This window comes from Phascolarctos cinereus, unplaced genomic scaffold, assembly GCF_003287225.1.
Source record: "Phascolarctos cinereus isolate Bilbo 61053 unplaced genomic scaffold, phaCin_HiC Scaffold_1;HRSCAF=81, whole genome shotgun sequence".
Lineage (NCBI taxonomy): Eukaryota > Metazoa > Chordata > Mammalia > Diprotodontia > Phascolarctidae > Phascolarctos > Phascolarctos cinereus.
Genome location: NW_027555514.1, coordinates 227,101,927 through 227,121,102, shown reverse-complemented (window position 1 = coordinate 227,121,102; position 19,176 = coordinate 227,101,927). Strand labels below are relative to the sequence as shown.

At 34.6% G+C, this 19,176-nt stretch overlaps 1 protein-coding gene across 8 annotated transcripts in view; it reads right to left on the bottom strand.

Annotated features, from left to right (window-relative positions):
- The window catches only part of USP15 (ubiquitin specific peptidase 15), a 197,136-nt gene that overhangs the window by 51,633 nt on the left and 126,327 nt on the right, over nucleotides 1-19,176 (bottom strand). For 5 of the 8 annotated variants that reach the window (XM_078146099.1, XM_020990165.1, XM_020990166.2 and 2 more), the window contains 13 exons: nucleotides 15,422-15,595; nucleotides 12,320-12,478; nucleotides 12,011-12,235; nucleotides 6,482-6,565; nucleotides 6,290-6,384; nucleotides 6,000-6,191; nucleotides 5,198-5,313; nucleotides 4,543-4,818; nucleotides 3,983-4,053; nucleotides 3,477-3,592; nucleotides 2,755-2,904; nucleotides 2,293-2,396; nucleotides 1,090-1,178 (listed from right to left, as the gene is read on the bottom strand). In XM_078146099.1, coding sequence (XP_078002225.1) covers nucleotides 1,090-1,178; nucleotides 2,293-2,396; nucleotides 2,755-2,904; nucleotides 3,477-3,592; nucleotides 3,983-4,053; nucleotides 4,543-4,818; nucleotides 5,198-5,313; nucleotides 6,000-6,191; nucleotides 6,290-6,384; nucleotides 6,482-6,565; nucleotides 12,011-12,235; nucleotides 12,320-12,478; nucleotides 15,422-15,595 — 1,851 coding nt within the window. Of the gene's footprint in view, nucleotides 1-1,089; nucleotides 1,179-2,292; nucleotides 2,397-2,754; nucleotides 2,905-3,476; nucleotides 3,609-3,982; nucleotides 4,054-4,542; nucleotides 4,819-5,197; nucleotides 5,314-5,999; nucleotides 6,192-6,289; nucleotides 6,385-6,481; nucleotides 6,566-10,531; nucleotides 10,737-12,010; nucleotides 12,236-12,319; nucleotides 12,479-15,421; nucleotides 15,596-19,176 lie in introns of those variants that run through there. The other 3 variants (XM_078146105.1, XM_020990167.2, XR_002325249.2) reach the window with 3 other exon arrangements.

Sequence of the window (19,176 nt, the reverse complement as noted above, 5' to 3'; positions counted from 1 at the left end):
AACTTATTTACAGCATTCAAAATTTCTTCATTTGCTGTAATCCATGATTCCACGTAAGGATGGTGTGGTGCTGGCTGGCGGAGGACATCTTTTTTTTTTGGTGTTAACTGTCAGGCCAAAATTAGCATCAGCAGTAGAAAACTGATTTCTTGTATTTCAGTCTCAGAGGCTGCACTGAGTACACAATCATCTGTGAACAAAAAGTCATGCACCACCTCTCCCTCTATTTTCGTCTTGGCTTGCAGCCTTTTCAAGTTAAATAATTTATCATCAGTGTGGTAGCTGACTGTGATGCTGTTTTTGTACTCATTGAAGGTGTCTGATAACACTGCTGAAAACATCATGCAAGTATACCACTCTGCTTCACTTCACTGGTGACTGGGAAAATGCAAGAGCCTAGTCCATAATCCAGAACTCATGCAAATATGCCATCATGAAACTGACTTACAATACTGATGAACTTCTCTGGGTAACCAAATCTGAGGACTTAGCACAGTGCCTGGTATATAGGAGTGCTTAACAAATGTTTATTGACTCACTAATATCCACCCACTGTCAAGAGAACACAAGGAACAGCATACTGGGTGGACCCTCTTTAGTAACTTTATGAGTTCATGGACAAGACTGGCATAAGCCAGGAAGGCATGAATGGATTATGATCTGCATAATATGATCTGCATGGAGGGAAAATATGCACTGATAAGATAAGAGAGCCAGAGTACTAGAGAAGGGGTGGAAAGAAATGAAGATGCTTGTAGGCAGAGGAAAAGATGAAAGAATAAGACAAGAGAAAGGATGACTGATGAAGCAAGATTCCAGAGGAGAATAGATGAAGGGCCCCTATGAAAAGGTTGCAACCTTGTCTCTGTTATTATTCAAACTTAAAGGACAGACTTATCTGCTTGGTAACTCTACATTTCCTTACATCAAGGAGAACTAATGTTTATCAGGCCTGAATCACTAGAATACTTATATAAAAAACTAACTAGGCTATATCCCTTTTTGTGGGTATTTTTTATTCATATCTAATTTAATTTCAACACTCTAAAAAATCCTTTTGATTTAGAGACAACAAAAGCAGGTACTTACCACAATTTGGTCTTCAGAAGCAGTTGAGACACTACTGTCATCAAAATAGTACCATTTTCCATCATCTTTATTTTTTGCGAAAGCAGTATCTAGAGTGAAACATGGTCCCTTTAGAGAGTAATCAATATTTTGCCTAAAACTACATATGTGTGTGTGTGTGTGTGTGTTGTGTGTATGAAACATATCTTTTATAAAATCCACAAAATACGCAATTACCTGTGTGTTGGTTAGGAGTTATTTTTTACAGACCATTTGCAATATTGAACAACTTGAATGAGACTAACATCACTTCTGCTCCAAGTTATATACCAAGGAAATTATTTGCCATACTTTTGTCAACTCTAAAGTTTCACTATTCTAAGATTTTCTAGAAAAAAATTAATTTTAAAAAAATCATATATTTGGTACCTAAGTACTTTTTAAATTAATTCACAAAGGTGCAAATTTACCATTTCAAGTGCCAAAAGAAAAACTAATAAATCCTAAAAGCTTTTCTTTTTTTTCCTCAAGGCTCATTCTACAAAGCCCTTCCTGATCCACATAGTTACTAGTGCTTTCTTTCTTTTCAAATTATCTTGTATTTATTTATCTGTTGTACCTCTGGGGAAGACGCCAGTATCTTGAAGGCAAAGATGGTTGTTTGTTCATCTTTGTATCCACAGCATGTATAAGAATGCCTCTCCAACAGAGAATAGGGTCTTAGTAAATCTTTACTGAACAAATAACATCCCCACTTTTTGTTTTTAACCCTGTTGCCTTTGTTCCACTCTTCCCTTATTTTTTTGTGTTAGATAAGTAACAACTGTGATTAAGAAAGCAAAACTTGGCTCCTTAATCATATGCTCTTAAGACAGCCATAAAACATCATTGTATGTAAACTCAGGTACAATTTCACAGACTATTATTTTTTTGGATACTCCTTGGTAAGAGTAGGATGAAACTTAAAATTAATCTTTTGCTACAGAGAAATACAAGACTCTGTTAAACAAATTAGGGGTGGACAGTTGGTGTTCAGTGATTGATCTTAAGAATCTATCTCTAATGGACAATGATTTTGTTTTTCACTATACCGACATTCCCACCCCCAAGAAATTAACAAGTTCAAATTCATACCATAAAAACCACATCACCTTTAATATCTATAATTAAAATCTTGATGTTTATAGACCATGACTAGAGATAATATATAAAATGTCAACTTACAGTGCCCTCCTCCCATCCCTCCATAGTGGTTGGACACAGCAATCAAATTGTAGCGGCAAGGCCCTGCATTCGGATTAATAAGGAATTCTGACATATCCAAGTCACTGTTTAGAGAAAAACTCAAATTACTGATAGATTATTACAAATTCAGTAAATATCAATTTCTGTTGTCAGTAACATTTTACTTTTTCACAGATATTACTACTTCTCAGACATCTCCTTCTGTCTGTTGGCCTTTTCCTGACAAAGAGTACTTCTGGGAGGCCCTGGGAGAGAGTAAAATTTGCTTGGGGACTCAGAATTTAAAATTATTCTACTGTTTGTCATCACCAAGTGCTAGTCAGATTTATATTGTTAATACATTTTTATAACTAAAATATTAAACTATCTTGAATGAGAATTCCATTAATTCTAAAAAAGTTAATGGTTTCCTAATATTTAGCAAATGCAATTCAAACTTACTTAATAGGAAAATCAACTAATGTGTCCAACTTATCCCTCATATATCTGCTGTAAGAAAAACGCTTAAGATGTACCACCAGTACTGGAGGCAGTGACCACAAATCTAATTTTTTTGTAGCCTGCTGATGTTCTTTACAATTTGGACAGTACCTAAAATAAAGAGAAATATTTGGAGACTTGGTTAATGAATAAAAGCAGCAAAAGATACAAATTAATATTAACAAACTGAAATAAATCAGAGAAGCCCTTCCCATATCTTTAAGAGAAAGCAATGTTTCTTTCCTCTTATCATATATTCTAATAGATTTTAATCATTTAACGAGATGAATAAAAATGTGTAAAAGTACAATTTACAAGGATGACATCTGGATTACTTGAAATCCATGAAGACATGGACTTTTCCATAACAAATATTTTAGAACAGCTATAAAATTTGTGAACTGGAATTTAATTCATATTTCTGTAACTTACTAATAATTTACTACAAATCTGAAAATGCAAACGTAGCTATACACAGACATACACTGAGCTATATTTGAAGTAATGTACATTCTCAAAGTAATATTATCACCTAATAGATTTACCACCTAAATCAGTGCTTATTAACCATTTATCAAGCAAGGTGCTAATAATCAGTTAATTTTTCACATCAATAAGAACATACCTGAGCACAAATCCTTACAGGAAATAATCAGAAACAATTATTTAACATTGTCTCTTACCAAGGATCTTCAGCACCTAGCTTTTCTTTTGTTGTAAAAAGTTCAATGCAATCTTTTAATTTCACAAAAGGTTTTTTGGGAGGCTTATATTCCACACTTTCATGTTTTTCAAAATCCTAAAGAGAAGTATTTCTTGAGTTAAGAGAACAAATGAAACAAAACTCATTTTAGTGATACCATCCTCACTATGAAAAATAACGACAAGCTCCTAAAATATGAAGAATTTCTCTGAAAGTATGAAATCATATTGTAGCTAATACTTCTAACAAGTTTCTAAAATAGCTTTTAAAACCACAACCTTTTAAATATAAATATATTTTAATGAACTTTTCAGTATTTTTTGACAAATGCCTGAACTACTGATCTTTTTTGAAAAGCTTTGTCTCTAAAAAGCCTGCTGAAAAACTATGTGTACTAAACAGATTCAACATACATGTCAACACTCTAATATTAGTGTGCACCATTAATTTTAGGATGCCAAACAATGAATTAACGAAGTGACTTACCTCAGCTGCATTATCATCAAAATATCTTTTTTTCAATTCAGGATCCCAATCCAAAGCAAGGAAAGATCTTTCTAAGATGAAAAAACATTTTCCTTTTAAATATCTAAAAGTGTTTAATCTGTCAATGTTTAAATAAGCATTTTTAACATGTTTGGGTAATGAGGGGAATTCTATTTAATTTATTTCAATAATCATTGATTAAGCACTTACTATGAGCTTAATCTGTGCCAGGAGCTGGGGATAAAAGATGAAAACCAACACAGTGTAAGAGCTATTTCCAAGGACATTTCCATAAATTAGCAATTTTTAAAAAATGGATCTTATTGGCATGAGTTCAATACAATTTACTTGCAATGTAAGTTTCAAATAGATATTACTCATTTCTGAAATTAAAGTTTCCAACAGTGGTTAAAACTGTCCTGTTTGTAGACAGAAAAAAACTTTAAGAAAAGATAAATATGAGTATGTAAATTCTGCATTTAAATTCTATAGACTAAAAAAAAATCAACATACTTTTGATCCAAATTAATGTTCAAGGCCTTATTCAGAAAGAAACTTACCATCTAGTCTAAGCTGTCTGTCATCAAATCTAATATGTCTTGTATCATCTTTGATGTAGTTGATATCAGTATTGCCTAAGTTGTTGAATTGGAATGTAAATAATCGCTTTTTGTGTCCCATGAGAAGTTGACCTTTACAAGTCTCTTCAGTACATAATCCATTTTCAGAATCATTATCTCCTCCAACTGAATCTTCAGACTGACTGTTTTCATTTTCTGAAGGAAGTTCTTGATCCTGGCTAGATTCATCATCTGGCTCATCTGTTTCCATTTCACCTGAGGAGGTATAATAGTTAAAAACAACAAAAACAAACAAACAAAAACTTCAAGTAATCCCAAAAATGTATTTTCTTCACTCTTAAACTGTAGAAAAAGCCTTTCATTTCAGAAATTTACTAGTTTTAAAAATGAATCCCATGGACTTCAAAAGAGTGTTAGCTCATTTTTCCTGTCCTCTACCAGTTTTTTCCATTATTAAGCACCACTATGCCAGGTGCTGGGAATTAAAGAATGAAAACCAACACAGTCTAAGAGCTATTTCCAAGGACATGAATTAGCAATAAAAAAAATGAATCAAGTTCTTACTGGTGATCAAATACACCTCAAACAACAGTGAAAGTGAACACTTTCTAAAATTTAAATAGGCAACTCTTACTTGGGGAACATTCTTCATGTATTCCATTTGGGCCATTCCCATTAATATTTTGGTCCTTACAGCAGTGTAGGGATCCTTCTGTTTCTTCAGTTTCAGTAGATGTTTTTACATAACGGCTAAAATAAAATCAGGGCAAACCATATATTGTATATTCTACAATGTCTAATTCCACTCTCCCCCCACTCTATTGTGATCAATCGCAAGTAACTTTATAATGACAAAGTTTGGTGAGCAGTTTTCAGACCTAGGCAATATTCAAAGGTAAATTCACACTATAAAACATAGTATGACAAGTAAAACCGACTAATAATGCTTATACATTGTTTTTTATTTCTAATAAATGAAATTAATTCTAAAACTTACATCTTAAATTTAACTTTATTTTTAAATTCATGGCAAAGATAATGCCTTTTCTTCAAATTAACATGCAATAGACTTTATTTCCACATATATGTAAGATGAAGGTGCTGGATTAGATGATTTCTAAGGTTCCTCCTAGCACTAAAATCCGCTGAGCATGGATTTGTACTGAAAAAAGTACGTTATTGCTCAGGAAGGAAATGATAGATCAGGACTGATATCTGCCAAGAATCTACATAACTTAACTGGTAAACAAAATAGCACAAATAAATATTTTCAGAGCGGGTTAAAGAAGAATCTTTTAAAACGCTGCCTATCGACACTCAACCTTCCAAGAAAAACAGCCACCCACATATGTTCTGAAAGTACTTTACATGCCTTTTGTTAGACATTTACTTAGATTTCTCATTTAATTTCTTAATGTAAATTGGCAGGCACTTACCACATCCTCAACAACAGAAGATTGTAGAGTTTTTCTTCAGTATTATTTCTAGGTACTGCCATAAGAAAAGGTTGGCCAAAGAGTGATGAACCACTATGGTGGCTATAACCTGTGTGTCTGTACTTTTCTCTTAAACAAACAGGAATTATGACTTGCTCATTATCTTCTGTTCTATTAATGGTAATTTCGAATCTGTATGAAGAATAGTGACCATAAAACTTCAGAATGGCGTGTTTCTTTTGTAAACGTTTCTCAGATAATCTACTGTACAACATATGATGTGAACTTACACATAAATATCATCCCGTTCCATAATACTATTAAGATTTTCATCCATAGCAAATATTCTGTGAAATCTGTGATTGTATATATCAGTAACTATCATCTAAAAGGAAATAAAAATACTGCTATTAAATCAAATCTACAATGCTGAAAAATTAAACATTAGGTTATATGTATTTGTCTCAAAAAAAAAATCTTACCTTATCAGCTGGTACCCCTGACAAAGCAGATAGAGCTGTGCAAAGATCTAGTATATTTCCAATTTTGGGAACAACTACTTTGTACTAAGCAAAAAACAAAACAAATAAAAAAACAAAATAAGAAGTTACAATTTGGCATTTTTGAAGAACGTTAAGATTTAGGCAATCAGACTCTTTTCATATACTATTACTTCCAACAAACTGAATGTCTCTTAAGGAGTAGATGAATGTAATTTACATCACATGAGCACTTTCAATGATTTAAATCATTCATTGGCTCATTTCTTTTAATTTCTTTACCCCCAAATCTCCAACAAAATGGGTGACTCATCCTGTAATAAGGCTTACGCATCTTTGTGTACAACTAGGTCAGCTAATTAATGAATGATAGTAACATTTATACTTTATTCAATAACTGCACAGAACAAAAGTTCTATCTCTCAGTCTACAAATTCCCAAAATACACAGTTTTGTTCAAATATAGGACCTGTAAGAAAAAATACGGCTCAATAAAATTTATGAACGCCAGAAGGGCAGCAGAAGATAAATGCTTTTTATTTCTTCTTAATAGTGGGGTCTAGTGAAAACAGCAGTGGAGTCTCAAGAAGTGTTGTTTGAATCCTTGCTCTACCACTTACATTCTTCTACTTTCACTACTCATTGGTAGCTTTACTCCTAGTTATTTCTGCTTTCATTCACTTCTCAACCTGCTGTAATCTAGCTTATGACATTATGACTCAACTGAAACTACTCTCTCCAGTCATAATCTAATTGCCAAATCCGATAGTCTTTTCTTAGTCGTCTTCTTCTCAACCTCTGCAACATGACACTGTTTTGATCAGTATTCTCCTCTTGGATGCTCTCTTTGCTTTCGGTTTTCATATTTCCTCTCTTGGTTTTTCTCCTACCTGTCTTTTTTGTTAGTCCATCACCCACATCACTTCCCCCTCTACCCCAACTGTGTATGAACAACAAGGCTCTGTCCTGGGCCTGATTCTTTCTCTCCCAACATTCTTCTCTATACAGACAACTCCAAAATCAGATGTATTCAGCCATGAGCTCCAGTTAGGAACTTTCTACTGCTAACTGGATATTTCAAACTAGATATCTAATAGATATCTGAGCCTTGACTTCCAAAAGAGAGCTCATTATCTTTTTTCCAAAACACAAGTCTCTTTCAAAGTCATTATTTCTGTCCAACCCCTCCCCACCCCAAAACAAAAGAAAACAAAACAACAAAAACAACAACTCTGTCATCATTCTTCCAGTCATCTGGGTTTGCAATGTTGGCTCCTTAATCCCTCACCTCACATATCTGCATTTGCAAAATCTTGTCTTTTCTAACTCTACATATCTTCTCACATCTAACTCTATTCAATTGGCCACCACCCTCGTTTAGGCCCTTATACCTCTGGCTTGGATTACTGAAATAGCCTCCTAAATTGGTCTCCCTCCTTCAAGTCTTTTCCATTCTCTACACAGCTAAAGGTACTTTGCTAAAGCATGTGACCATGTTACTCCACACTCAATAAAGACTAATGCCTCCCTATTGCCTGTAGCGTAAAATAAAATAAATTCCTCTGTTTGGTTTTTAAGACTCTTCACAATTTGGTCCCAAACAACTTCAAAAATAAACAACATCAACAAAACCTTTATATACATTACTCCTCTCTGTGGGAGAGAATGATTGGCCTTGCTGTTCCAAGTATGACACAGGCCATCTCTTACATCTCTGCAATTGCAGTGCCCCAGTCCATGCCTACAACGTGTTCTTTCCTCACCTCTGCCTCCTAGAATCCCCTATTTCCTTCAAAACTCAGCTACAATTTTACCTTCAACACAAAGTCTTTCCTGATCTTTCCAACTATTATGATCCCCATTATCTTTTATTTTATACATTTTGTACATGTATGTGCCATTTCCTTTTACACTGTGTAAGCTCCTTGAGGGAAGGAACTGTTCCTTTTTTTGTATGTCTGTCCACAGCCCCCCTAGCATACTGTCTGGAACATAGTATGAATCTAATAAATTCTTAATGATTGATTTATATTCTGAATGGAATGGGATAAGTAACAGGATGAAGAAATAGAAAAATCTTCCCTACTATTCTTGAGTGTGCTTCCAGAGAATGGTTTTATCTGCCATACTGTAAATCTCCTATACTTACATGTACAAGTATTAAAATGTTTTCCAAAGAACAAATGAATTTTGGTTTATTTAAGCCAATACTCTCCTTCATTCTAACAGATTATCTAGTTGATCAAGAGCACATAAAACTATTTTCAAGTAAAAAAGTGGATCTAGTCACTATCTTTTACCTCTAGGATTCAACACAAACTTCTTGGCTTGGCATTTAAAGCTCTTCAAAACCTGGCCACAACCTACCTTTCTAGCCTTACATCACTCTTCCCATCATGCACCCTAAAGTCTTGCTAAACAGGCCTTTCTTGATATTCTGCCACACATCTCCTCACCTGCTCCATGCCTCTGCACAGGCTGACCTCAAGCACATGCTCCCTCCATCTCTGTGATTCTCAGACTCCTTGGTGGCCTTCAAAGCTCAGCCTAAGAGTCACTTGCTTTATAAAGTGTTTCTTGACCTCTCACTTGCAGATGTTAACCTGTTCATCCCTACTTCCTCCCCACTTTGTACTTAAATCCTGATAGAACGTAAACTTCTTCAGTGCAAAGACTATTTCATTTCTGCCTCTATCTCTAAGGCCCATCACAGTGCACGTCATATAAGTGCTTAAAAAAATGCCTGTCTAGTGACTGAAGAGCTTGCTTAAAAAAAATCCTGTCCAGAACATTTTTCTTCAACAAACCAGAATATAAAAATTATGTGTTCTTATAGAAAAAGTTTCATGGACAACTAAGTATTAAGAAAATGGATCTATGTTTATTTCATTTAAAATGTAAAACTTGAAAGAACAACCAAAAACTTCCCACGTTTTTCTATTTTATAGGATTTCAGACTTAAGAGTCGGAAGGGACCTTAGAAGTCACTGAGTTCAATTTGCTCATTTTACAGATGACGAAAAACCGAGGGAAGCCTGGACAAGCTAACTGATTTGTCCATTGTCAAAGAGTTAGTATCTTCCTCATTTCAAGTTTGGTTCTCTTAGAGATTCAAAACATTTTCTTCTCACAATTTCCTGTGTTTACCTTCCTACTTGCCCCATTACTTACAAAGATAAAGAATTGAAGCACTGGAAGGGATCTCATTACTTGTTCAGATATAGTTATAAGACACAGATAGTCCACTAAGTCCATTAGTCCACTAAGACTAGCTAGCTATGTTTTATAACTGTATTGACCAAGTAATGATTTGAATCCATTAAGACTAGCTATGTCTTATAACTATTTTGTAATCAAAATCACATATAAGAGATAGAAGTTGCAGTATGACTATTTTTCTCCAGGTACAGTGACTATTGGGAGCTCTTCTCTGTGATGGCTTACTGAAAGACAATGGCTACCTCAATTTATGCTTTAGGTATAAAGGTAATTCAGTGACCAGATTTTCTCTTTCTCTATGTTTCTCTCTTTCTCTGTCTCTATACAAATAAAAGAAATGACAGAGAAAGTGAGAATAAAAAAGAGAAAAGTTCATTAGCCCTAATGGTCTCACTGCATAGACATATTTCATCTTTGAGAGATCTGTAAGCTTGCATTTATAATGAGGAGAATATAAAAACTGACTTTAAAGGGCAAGAAGCTTCTCTCTAACCTCATTAAAAAAAAATCTGATATTATATCAACCAGAAGGCAGAACGTGTTCTCAGCTGTGAATTGTTCCCAACAGTAAACTCATTTCTTTATTCTTGCCAAGAGTACGGGAAAAGCCCCAAAGAAGTGAAGCAGAAAAAGAGATATTCATGAGAAAAAGTTTCATTTGACTGAGGAGGAGGAAGTATGGTGCAGGGCAAGACTAGTATTTCCCTCCCTGGTGTCAATATAAATCTACTTTCGGGGAAAGCATCAGTAAAGTAAAAATGAGGATGCTAATTTATCTTTGGAAGGTTCCCTATTTTTAATTGTCTCTCCCCCCCCCCCTTATATAGAGCACCCCTTAGGCATACCAATTATGATCTGGGCTTGGAGTGAAGTCCATGAGTGTACTTCTGGATAACTAGGCAGTAGAGTGTAATGGAGGAAACATTGGTCTTGGGGCCACAAATCCAGAGTTCAGGTTTTGGATCTGACATTTGGATGTGACTCTGAACAAGTAACCCCTCTATCTCAGCTTCCTCATCTGGAAAATGGGGATAACAAGATTGGAATGGCCTACCTCACAAAGTTTTTGTAAGGAAAGCCACAGTAATTCTTAGAATACTATATATACATATACATATATGTTAATTATTCATATCCTTCTGGCTATTTCTAGTCCCAGTTTGATTCCCAGGGAAGGGAGGTACTAAAATATAAGCTGCAACTAAAAACTGATATATTCAGTGACCTCAGAGGTAACTGTTAGGTCCACTGGGAAAAAAAAATCCATAAATTAGCTAGATCATGGCTTACTATTGGGCAATATATGCATATTGTATGATAACTGCATTCTAGAGAACACAGTGCAATCTTTGCATGGAAAGATAAAAATGACATGGCATTTTTAGTTATTTGTGCAGTAGTGGTAGATTTTTCACTGATGGATTTCATGTACTTTTGACCAGACTCTCTCAGGAAAGAGAAATTTTCTCCATTTGAAATTAAACAAGGCATGCATTCACTGCAGGTCTTATCCATAAGCACAATTAAATGACCAGATTTCTCAGGTTCCCCTGACCAAAAACATCTTTATCACTAACTCTGTCCAAGTGCCCCATTAAGAACTCACAAGTTGGTATTAAAATCCAAAAGGCTGGGCAATGAAATTCAAATTTTAATCTGAGAAGGGTAACACATTAATGTAACTTAACTATTAACATCAATCATTAATTCAAATTAGTTTATCAGATTACCTTGTCAGTCCTCTGACTCAGCCATAACGAGTAAGACATATTTCAATTTTATTGCAGAAGGAGATCAGGAAAAGTCTAAATATGAGATAGTATCCTAGGTGAAGTGCCAAAGTAGGAAAACTTAATTTAGTCAGAGGTTAGTAAGAGAGTACTAGGTATCTTGATCAGGAAGAAAAAGGAGACTGAAAGAATGAAGAACTTGAAAGATAAGTAATTTTATCAATCCTCTAATAGTATCAATACTCTGGGACAAACTGAACTAAATGGCCCAGACATCTAATAAATACTTGTTGAGAGAAAACACAATGAAATCTAAGTTCCTTGAGGGTATGAACTGCTTTGTTTTTGTGACTTTTATAGGGAAAGTAATGTCACATAATTATGAAATCTTTGCTATTCTAAAAATTATGTCCTAAATTCTTGAGTACATAAATCCTTGCCAACATATAATCAACCTATTTTTTACCTAAACTGGGTTCAAAAAATGAAGGTTCAAAATGAATTTGCATTACAAGTGTTACATAAATAATGCTATTTACCTGCAAATAATAATAATGTTTACCTGCATAGGTTTGGTAAGTGGATCCATTTTAACTAAATAAACTTCCAAGGTACGCTCTTTTTTCATAGGCAGTGGAAGTGTCAAGTAACAAAAAGGATCAAATGTTACTGAAATCTTAGCGCACTCAGGACAAACTAAAGTTGATTTGAAAAGGCCATGAAATATATCTACTATGATAGAGTCATTTCTCTTTAAATGGTTTTCCCAGGCTTCTTCAGCAACCACCTACAAATAAAACAAACACATTTTTACAATACAGTACTGCAAAATTGCAAATGTTACCCCAGGTAACAATGTAGGAAAATTTACCTTGTCAGGCCTTCCATCAGCATCCTTCAGTTGAATATAAGGTTTTTTCCTAATTCTATTCAAATCTTCATGTAGACCATCTAAGAGGAAAGCTAGTAATTCTTGGCAGTCTTGCTGTTGATACCCAGAAAACTGAGGTGCAAAACGTCCTACTTGTGTCTGCAATGAAAGCAAATGTAGTTCTGTGTACAGAACTGATTAATGAATTTTTTAAAAAGCATGCTTACACATTGTTTACTGTACCTTGTAAACACTCAAATAATTGTAGATGCTATAGTTATCAAAGCTTTTCCTCTCAATAAAAAGAACACTTCTTGAGGGCAGGGAGTATTTCATTTTTGTCTTCATTTTCATAGCACATGACAAAAACTTAATAAATGCCTGTTAGCTGACTTCTGGTCCTTTGGTATTAGGCCTCTATGTCATCATGTACCAGATACAAAAACCTCCACAACCTATTCTTGAAATTCGTGGCTTTATAGATTTGTATCTGGTCAGGACTCCTAGACATTAGCTAATCTAACCCTTGCATTTTTATGAATAATGGTAGCAAGAGAGTAGGTGATTAAATCTGCTGATTTCAAACCAGAGTTCTTTTCCACTGTACCATGCTGCCCACTATATTTCACTTATCTTCAACAGAATGCTTTATGTAAAGATTTTTGCCTAATGAAATGTAAAAAAAAGTTTTGACACCTGTCCTTATAGCATTTATTTCACAGGATTATAGACCAGAATAGGGAAGGACCTCTGAAACCACAGAGTCCAAGTCCCTCATTTTACAATTCAATCCCTCTTCCTTGCGCCAAAGAAAAACAATGAAGCACAAGCGTTGGTTACAGAAACCTTGTTTGACAATCTGTTGCTGCCCTTCAGTCATGTCTGACTCTTTGTGACCCCCATTTGGAGTTTCCTTAGCAGAGATACTGAAGTGGTTTGCTATTTCCTTCTCCAGCTCATTTTACAGATGAGGAAACTGAGGTAAAGAGTGTTAAGTTACTTGCCCAGGGTCACACAGACCACTAAGTGTCTGAGGCCGGATTTGAACTCAGGAAGATCAGTCTTCTTGATTTCAGGCCTGGCACTCTATGTATTATGGAGCCACCTAGCAGCGCTGTTTTATAACAGACATTCAACATTATGCCCTAGTAATCTCTCACTTTTCTGTTATGAGAGAGAAGCTATGTTTCATTATACATTCTCCAGGACCTTCAGTGTATTAAAAAAACAATACTTGAAGTTCAACTTCTTTTCAATGATTTTTTTCATTTATGTGGCTCTAGTCACTGTTACCATATCCTTGTAAACTTTTCATTTCAGTTCATACAATCTTTTGATGTTTCTTCTAATTCTTTTTATTCATCATTTCTTACTGTAAAGTAATATTCTGTTATATTCACATTCACATTCACCGCTATTGGCCATGAATATTTTGGAACATGATAGATGTTTATTTTTTTACTTCTTTGGGGTACCATCCCCAGGAGTGAGATTGCTAGATTTCAAAGCATTTGGACAGCTGCATGATTACAAACCAAAATCCAGAATGGTAGGATCACTTCACATCTCTACCCACAGTGCTTTGTGGGCCTTTCATCCCACAGTCCTTTCAACATGGATGGCTCTTCTCTTATCATCTTTGCTGATATGCATGGTGTGAGCTGAATCTTTAATTATTTTACTTTTGATTTCTCTTATTATCAATAATTTAGGGGATGTTTTCATGTGGTCATTGATAGTTCGTAATTCTTGTGAAACAATGTTCCTATCATTTTGCTGCTAATCTTCTGGGAAATGGCTCCTGGCATTTTGTGGGTCAACCCAATAGTCTTTCAATAAATTCAACAACCACTTATTTATTGGCAGGTTTTTCCAATGACTACATTATCACATGTAGATTAATAATGTTTACAATTTTAAAAGATAACATGAGACTGTAAAATAGAAATTCTTTAGAAAAAGGAAAAAAAGACAAGATATAAAATGGTTGTAGTCTGCACAAAAGATGTGGCATTCTTTCTGGTAACTTTATCTGTGCCACTGGAAGAATTATGTTATTCAGTGTAAACTATAGGTAATATTTATACCTTACCGAAGTAATAGGAATATTTATATTTTTATGTTGTGTGTACACACACACAGAGAAGTATATATGTGGTACATATATAAACATACATATTTTCAGTTTTTGGAGTACAAAGGTCAGTATTATTTCAGAAAAAAATGTTAGTAATATGGATTACAGGAAGTCAGTTTTCTTTCTTTTAAAATGTTTATAGATAAATTGTTTTTATATTTCCTTCATTTTCAAATTCATTAGTTATCCCTTTCCCTTATAACAAAGACAAAAAGAAAAAAAAAACCAGTTCTTCAAAACTAACCAAAATCAACCAAGTTTATTTAATAGTTTATGCAGTATTAAGATGTAATTTTTTTTTTAATCAAGTACCGATAGTAACTAGTAGGAGACTAACAAAGTGTTGTCTAGGAGGGGACCTTGGGGAAATTTTATTAATGAAAAAGAATGACCTGTAATTAATATTTCAATTCTTGTATGTAAAGGGAACCACAAAATTAGCTAGTTCTCGTTATGTACTTGCAGAAAATCTTTATATCACTTGCAAAAATTTTTCTTTTCAGTCACACATAGGTACAAGGGTGTACATGTGTATGCATGTGTGTCTATGCCTGCATATACACATTTTATACACAAGACAAACTCAAAATGAGTTTGTTTTCACTAGCATGTGCCAAACATAAGAACCAAAGAACTTAGGCTCACTTCATCACTAAAAGAGTAAATACTTTTGTTCAAAATAAATTCAATTAATAGTTAAATTACACCTTTTAAACTGATTGAATGGTAATAATTTCTTGAAAAAGTATACTGTAGTAAGCTGAACTTAAAAATAAATAGACCTAAAGTTTTCAATAACATGCTAAACTTTAAATCTTTTAAATTTAAAGAAAAAGGTTTACCATGCTTTTCAGGTGAATTTTACATTAAAAAACCCTTTAAATTTATTTCATACAGCAATATTTCAATGAATTCATAATTTCATTAATGTGGGCATTCCCTCCATCCATGCACATTACACTAACCTTAAAGGCTCTTGGGGTGACATAGCTGTATTTTCCGGACCACATTTGCTTGATGAGTTCGGCATAAGATTTCGCTATTTCACCTCTCATTCCTAAAGGATTGTCAAAATTCAGTTCTTCTTGATATTTATCATTGAGGAAATACTCAGTAAGTGGAGGGGTGTTGCTCAAACACTGCAAAAGTCAAAATTGGTGACTTCAAGTAAAAGTAAACATAACTTCACCCTTTTAAAAGATTTTACTATAATGTATTGGGAGGAGCTGATTTTTTTCTTTAGTAATACACATATAAAAGACTTTCAATTACTTTTTTTAAGGTTGTCAAGCTTCTGGTCAAATAAAAACATAAATAATTAATCCATTGTAATAATAATCCACCCAAATAATTACTTCATTCTATGCTCCCAAATTTCAATTCAGTTATTTAATAACTCAAAACACTGAAGTAATATTCTGGTCTGTCAAGCTTAGAACCAGTCTATTTTATTTCTATTTGGTGACAGAATATTTGTAAAACTTTCAACTGTCGCAAATTACCTGTTAAGTGAAAAAGAGAAATTCATTATTTACTGCTTATTCTTACATTTGATTTGTAGAAGTTGCTGTTTACCTACTAATTCAGTAACTTGAAATATCTGCCTGAGTAAGTAAAAATTACAGTACCATGCAAGCAAAATATATTGACTTAAAGGGTATTTGTTTTGGTTATTGTCAGTTACCCAATAAAGTGTCCCATAAAGCCCAAGCCCTCCTTTTGACTAATGATAACTGGTGGGCATGGTTCTGACTCTTAGTTTAGCTATGCCTAGTAAAATACACTGTCACTGAGAATTCAAGGCAGGTGCATTTTTACCCTTCCTAGCTTCCCAATATCCCAGCAATCCCACTTTCTTTTGGGGAAAGATGAGAACTGTGGACAGCTTTATTCACCTATTTCTTGGACCAAAACTGAATAATTTAATGGACTAAAATTCAGTTTTTAATATAGCTGGTAGAAGCAAGCATTTACTCAATGATATTCAATCTCAAATTTCAGTGATCACTTTTAATAGCTGACAATATCTATCATTTAACATCTATGTGGATAAAATGTTAAGTCTTCTAATTAGATTTCTTCAGGCTCTGCTTAATGCCACACAGTATATGCTATAATATAATAGGACGAACAGAGCTGTATTATCACATAAAGTGCACATGACCTTTCCTTAGTGGGAAAACATGTTTTTGCGGTTGAAGGGGAAAAAAATTAAAAGCCAGTTGCCAACATCTATTTTTTGAGATAAATGACTCATTTTACTGTGAAATATTATGTGTTAAAGTTTTGATTATTTTTCACTTGGGCCAGTGTGAAAAAGCAACTTAGATGAAAAAGGTTTAGATAACTTGATATCATGTCTAATTTATATATCTAGCATATATATCATACTATTTGCTTAAAATATCAACAGAAAAATGTTAGAAACTGACTTGACTAACTAAAAAACAATTATGGTACTGTTATGGCTGGAACTAGACACATTACAGCATAACAAACATAATCTAAGTAATTACAGTATCAACCTGGGGAGTTTATTGAGAACAATCTCTCAGGAGTGGGGAACCCCACATGTGCCCTTGAGGCCGCAGGTTCCCCACTCCTGGGACTGTAGATTAACAGACAGACTAACTCTTCCTGCCAAGCCAAAGTTAGAAATTCCTATACTAACTAGGATTTACTGCTGGAAAACTTGTTTCATCATGAAGCTGACTTCAGCTATTTGGGATGGGCCCTGGGAACTATTCAAATGGCAAAGTGAGTGTAAGGAGGGAAAAATGGAGTGGTGCAAGAATTTGCTGTTAAGAGAGATAACAGCTTCCTTTGTTGCTCCTACCCTCTCAAAACCTTTAGCTTTTCTCTAGTTTATTCTTTTTTCTCTTCTCTCATTAACACAGTCAGCAATGGTAGTGGGGTCAAGGAAGACAGAATGAGGTCTAATTGCTACAATCTAGTAATAGAATTTCATCTTTTTTTTATATAAAAACAAATCTTTCAGATATCAAATGAATATTTAAGTTAAAGCTAAGTTGCTTAAAGTTAAGCAGCATTCATCAAGGTTTACTGTGCAGAAAATACTGTCTTAGGTCCCTGAGTTATGGATAGAGTAGAAGAGAAAGTCCCTTTACTTAACAAATATATAAATTAATAGATATTAGGGAGATAAGCAACCACAAACATCCGTGCATGAACACATTAAAAAAAACCAGTAGTATGGTATAGTGGAAAGAGTGTTGGGCGTGGAATTAGGAAAGACAATGATTTCAATCTTCTTGCTACTGTGTGACCACAGGTAAGCCATAACTTTTAAACCACAATTTCCTCATCTTTAAAATGGGGCTTTAATAGCATCTATAATACCTATCCAGTAGGGTTGTGAGGCTGAAATGAAATAATTACAAAGTTCTATGCAAAATTTAAAGCACCACATTAACAATGGCTATCACTACTACGGACAAAAAAATCTTTCCAAACCCATGACCACCCATAGCTGGACTGAAATAAATACATGTGACTACACATTCAGATCAGGAGGAGGAGAAGCGAGTACGTTCTCCCTCTCTCCTGCTCACCCTCCCAGGTCTTCTACTTGTCTGCCTGCTCCTTTTTCATCTCTTTTGTTGGTTCATTCCTTCTAAATATGGCTGCTCCACAAAGCTCTTTATTGGGCTCCCTTCTAGTCTTTCACTAAACTCTCTCACTTTGTAACTTCAGCTTCCATGGATTTCATTATCTCCAGGCAAGTAAGCCCCAGCTCTATATATCTAGCCCTGGTCTCTCTCCCGAACATCAGTCAAGTACTTCCAGCCGCCTAATAGGCCTCATAGGCATCTAAAACTGGAGGTCGGTACATCAAATTCAATGTATCTAAAACCGAACTCATTATCTTTTCCACAAAACACTCTTCTGATCTTCCCTATTTCACTTAAGAGTATTATTATCCTTTTAGTCATCCAGGTTCAGGAACCTGAGCATTATCCTTGGTTTCTCATACTCCCTTATTCTGTGTATCTAATCAGTTACCAAATCCTGTCACTTTTAGCCTTACAATATATCTTGCATCTGTCCCCTTAGTTCAGACCCTGAGTATCTTTTGCCTGCACTACTGAAATAGCCTCAGAATTAGTCTCTCCACCTTGTATCACCTCTCTCAAATCTATCCTACATATAGCTAAATGATTTTTCTAAAGCACAAATCTGACTGTGACACTCTCCAACTCAATAAACTCTAATAAGTTTCTACTGCCTCCAGAATCAAACACAAATTCCTCTGCTTTTCCTGTTAAAGCCCTTTGAAACCTGGCACCAATCAACCTTTATAAACTCAACCATCATGTCCATTCTCTCATTCAACAGTCCAGCCAAATTGGATGTTTGCTGCTCCTCAGAAATGATACCCCATTCTATGTATATGTCTTTACACTGCCAATGATCATCCCATGCCTAGAATGTATTCCCTCCTCAGTTCTACCTATCAGAGTGCCTTGTTTCCTCAAAACTCTCCTCAAGCACTACCTTCTGACATCTTTGCTGATCCCTCCAGCCCTACTGCTCTACCACTACTTTTATTTAATTTGTTTATATTTCTTTATGTATAGGTTTTGTTTTCAGTAGACTATAAAAATTCCTTGATGGTAGAGTTTCATTTCTTTCTTTCCAAGCCCAGTGCCTAGCACTGTGTCAGGCACATAGTTGGTACTTAAAAATGCTTGTTTTTCAA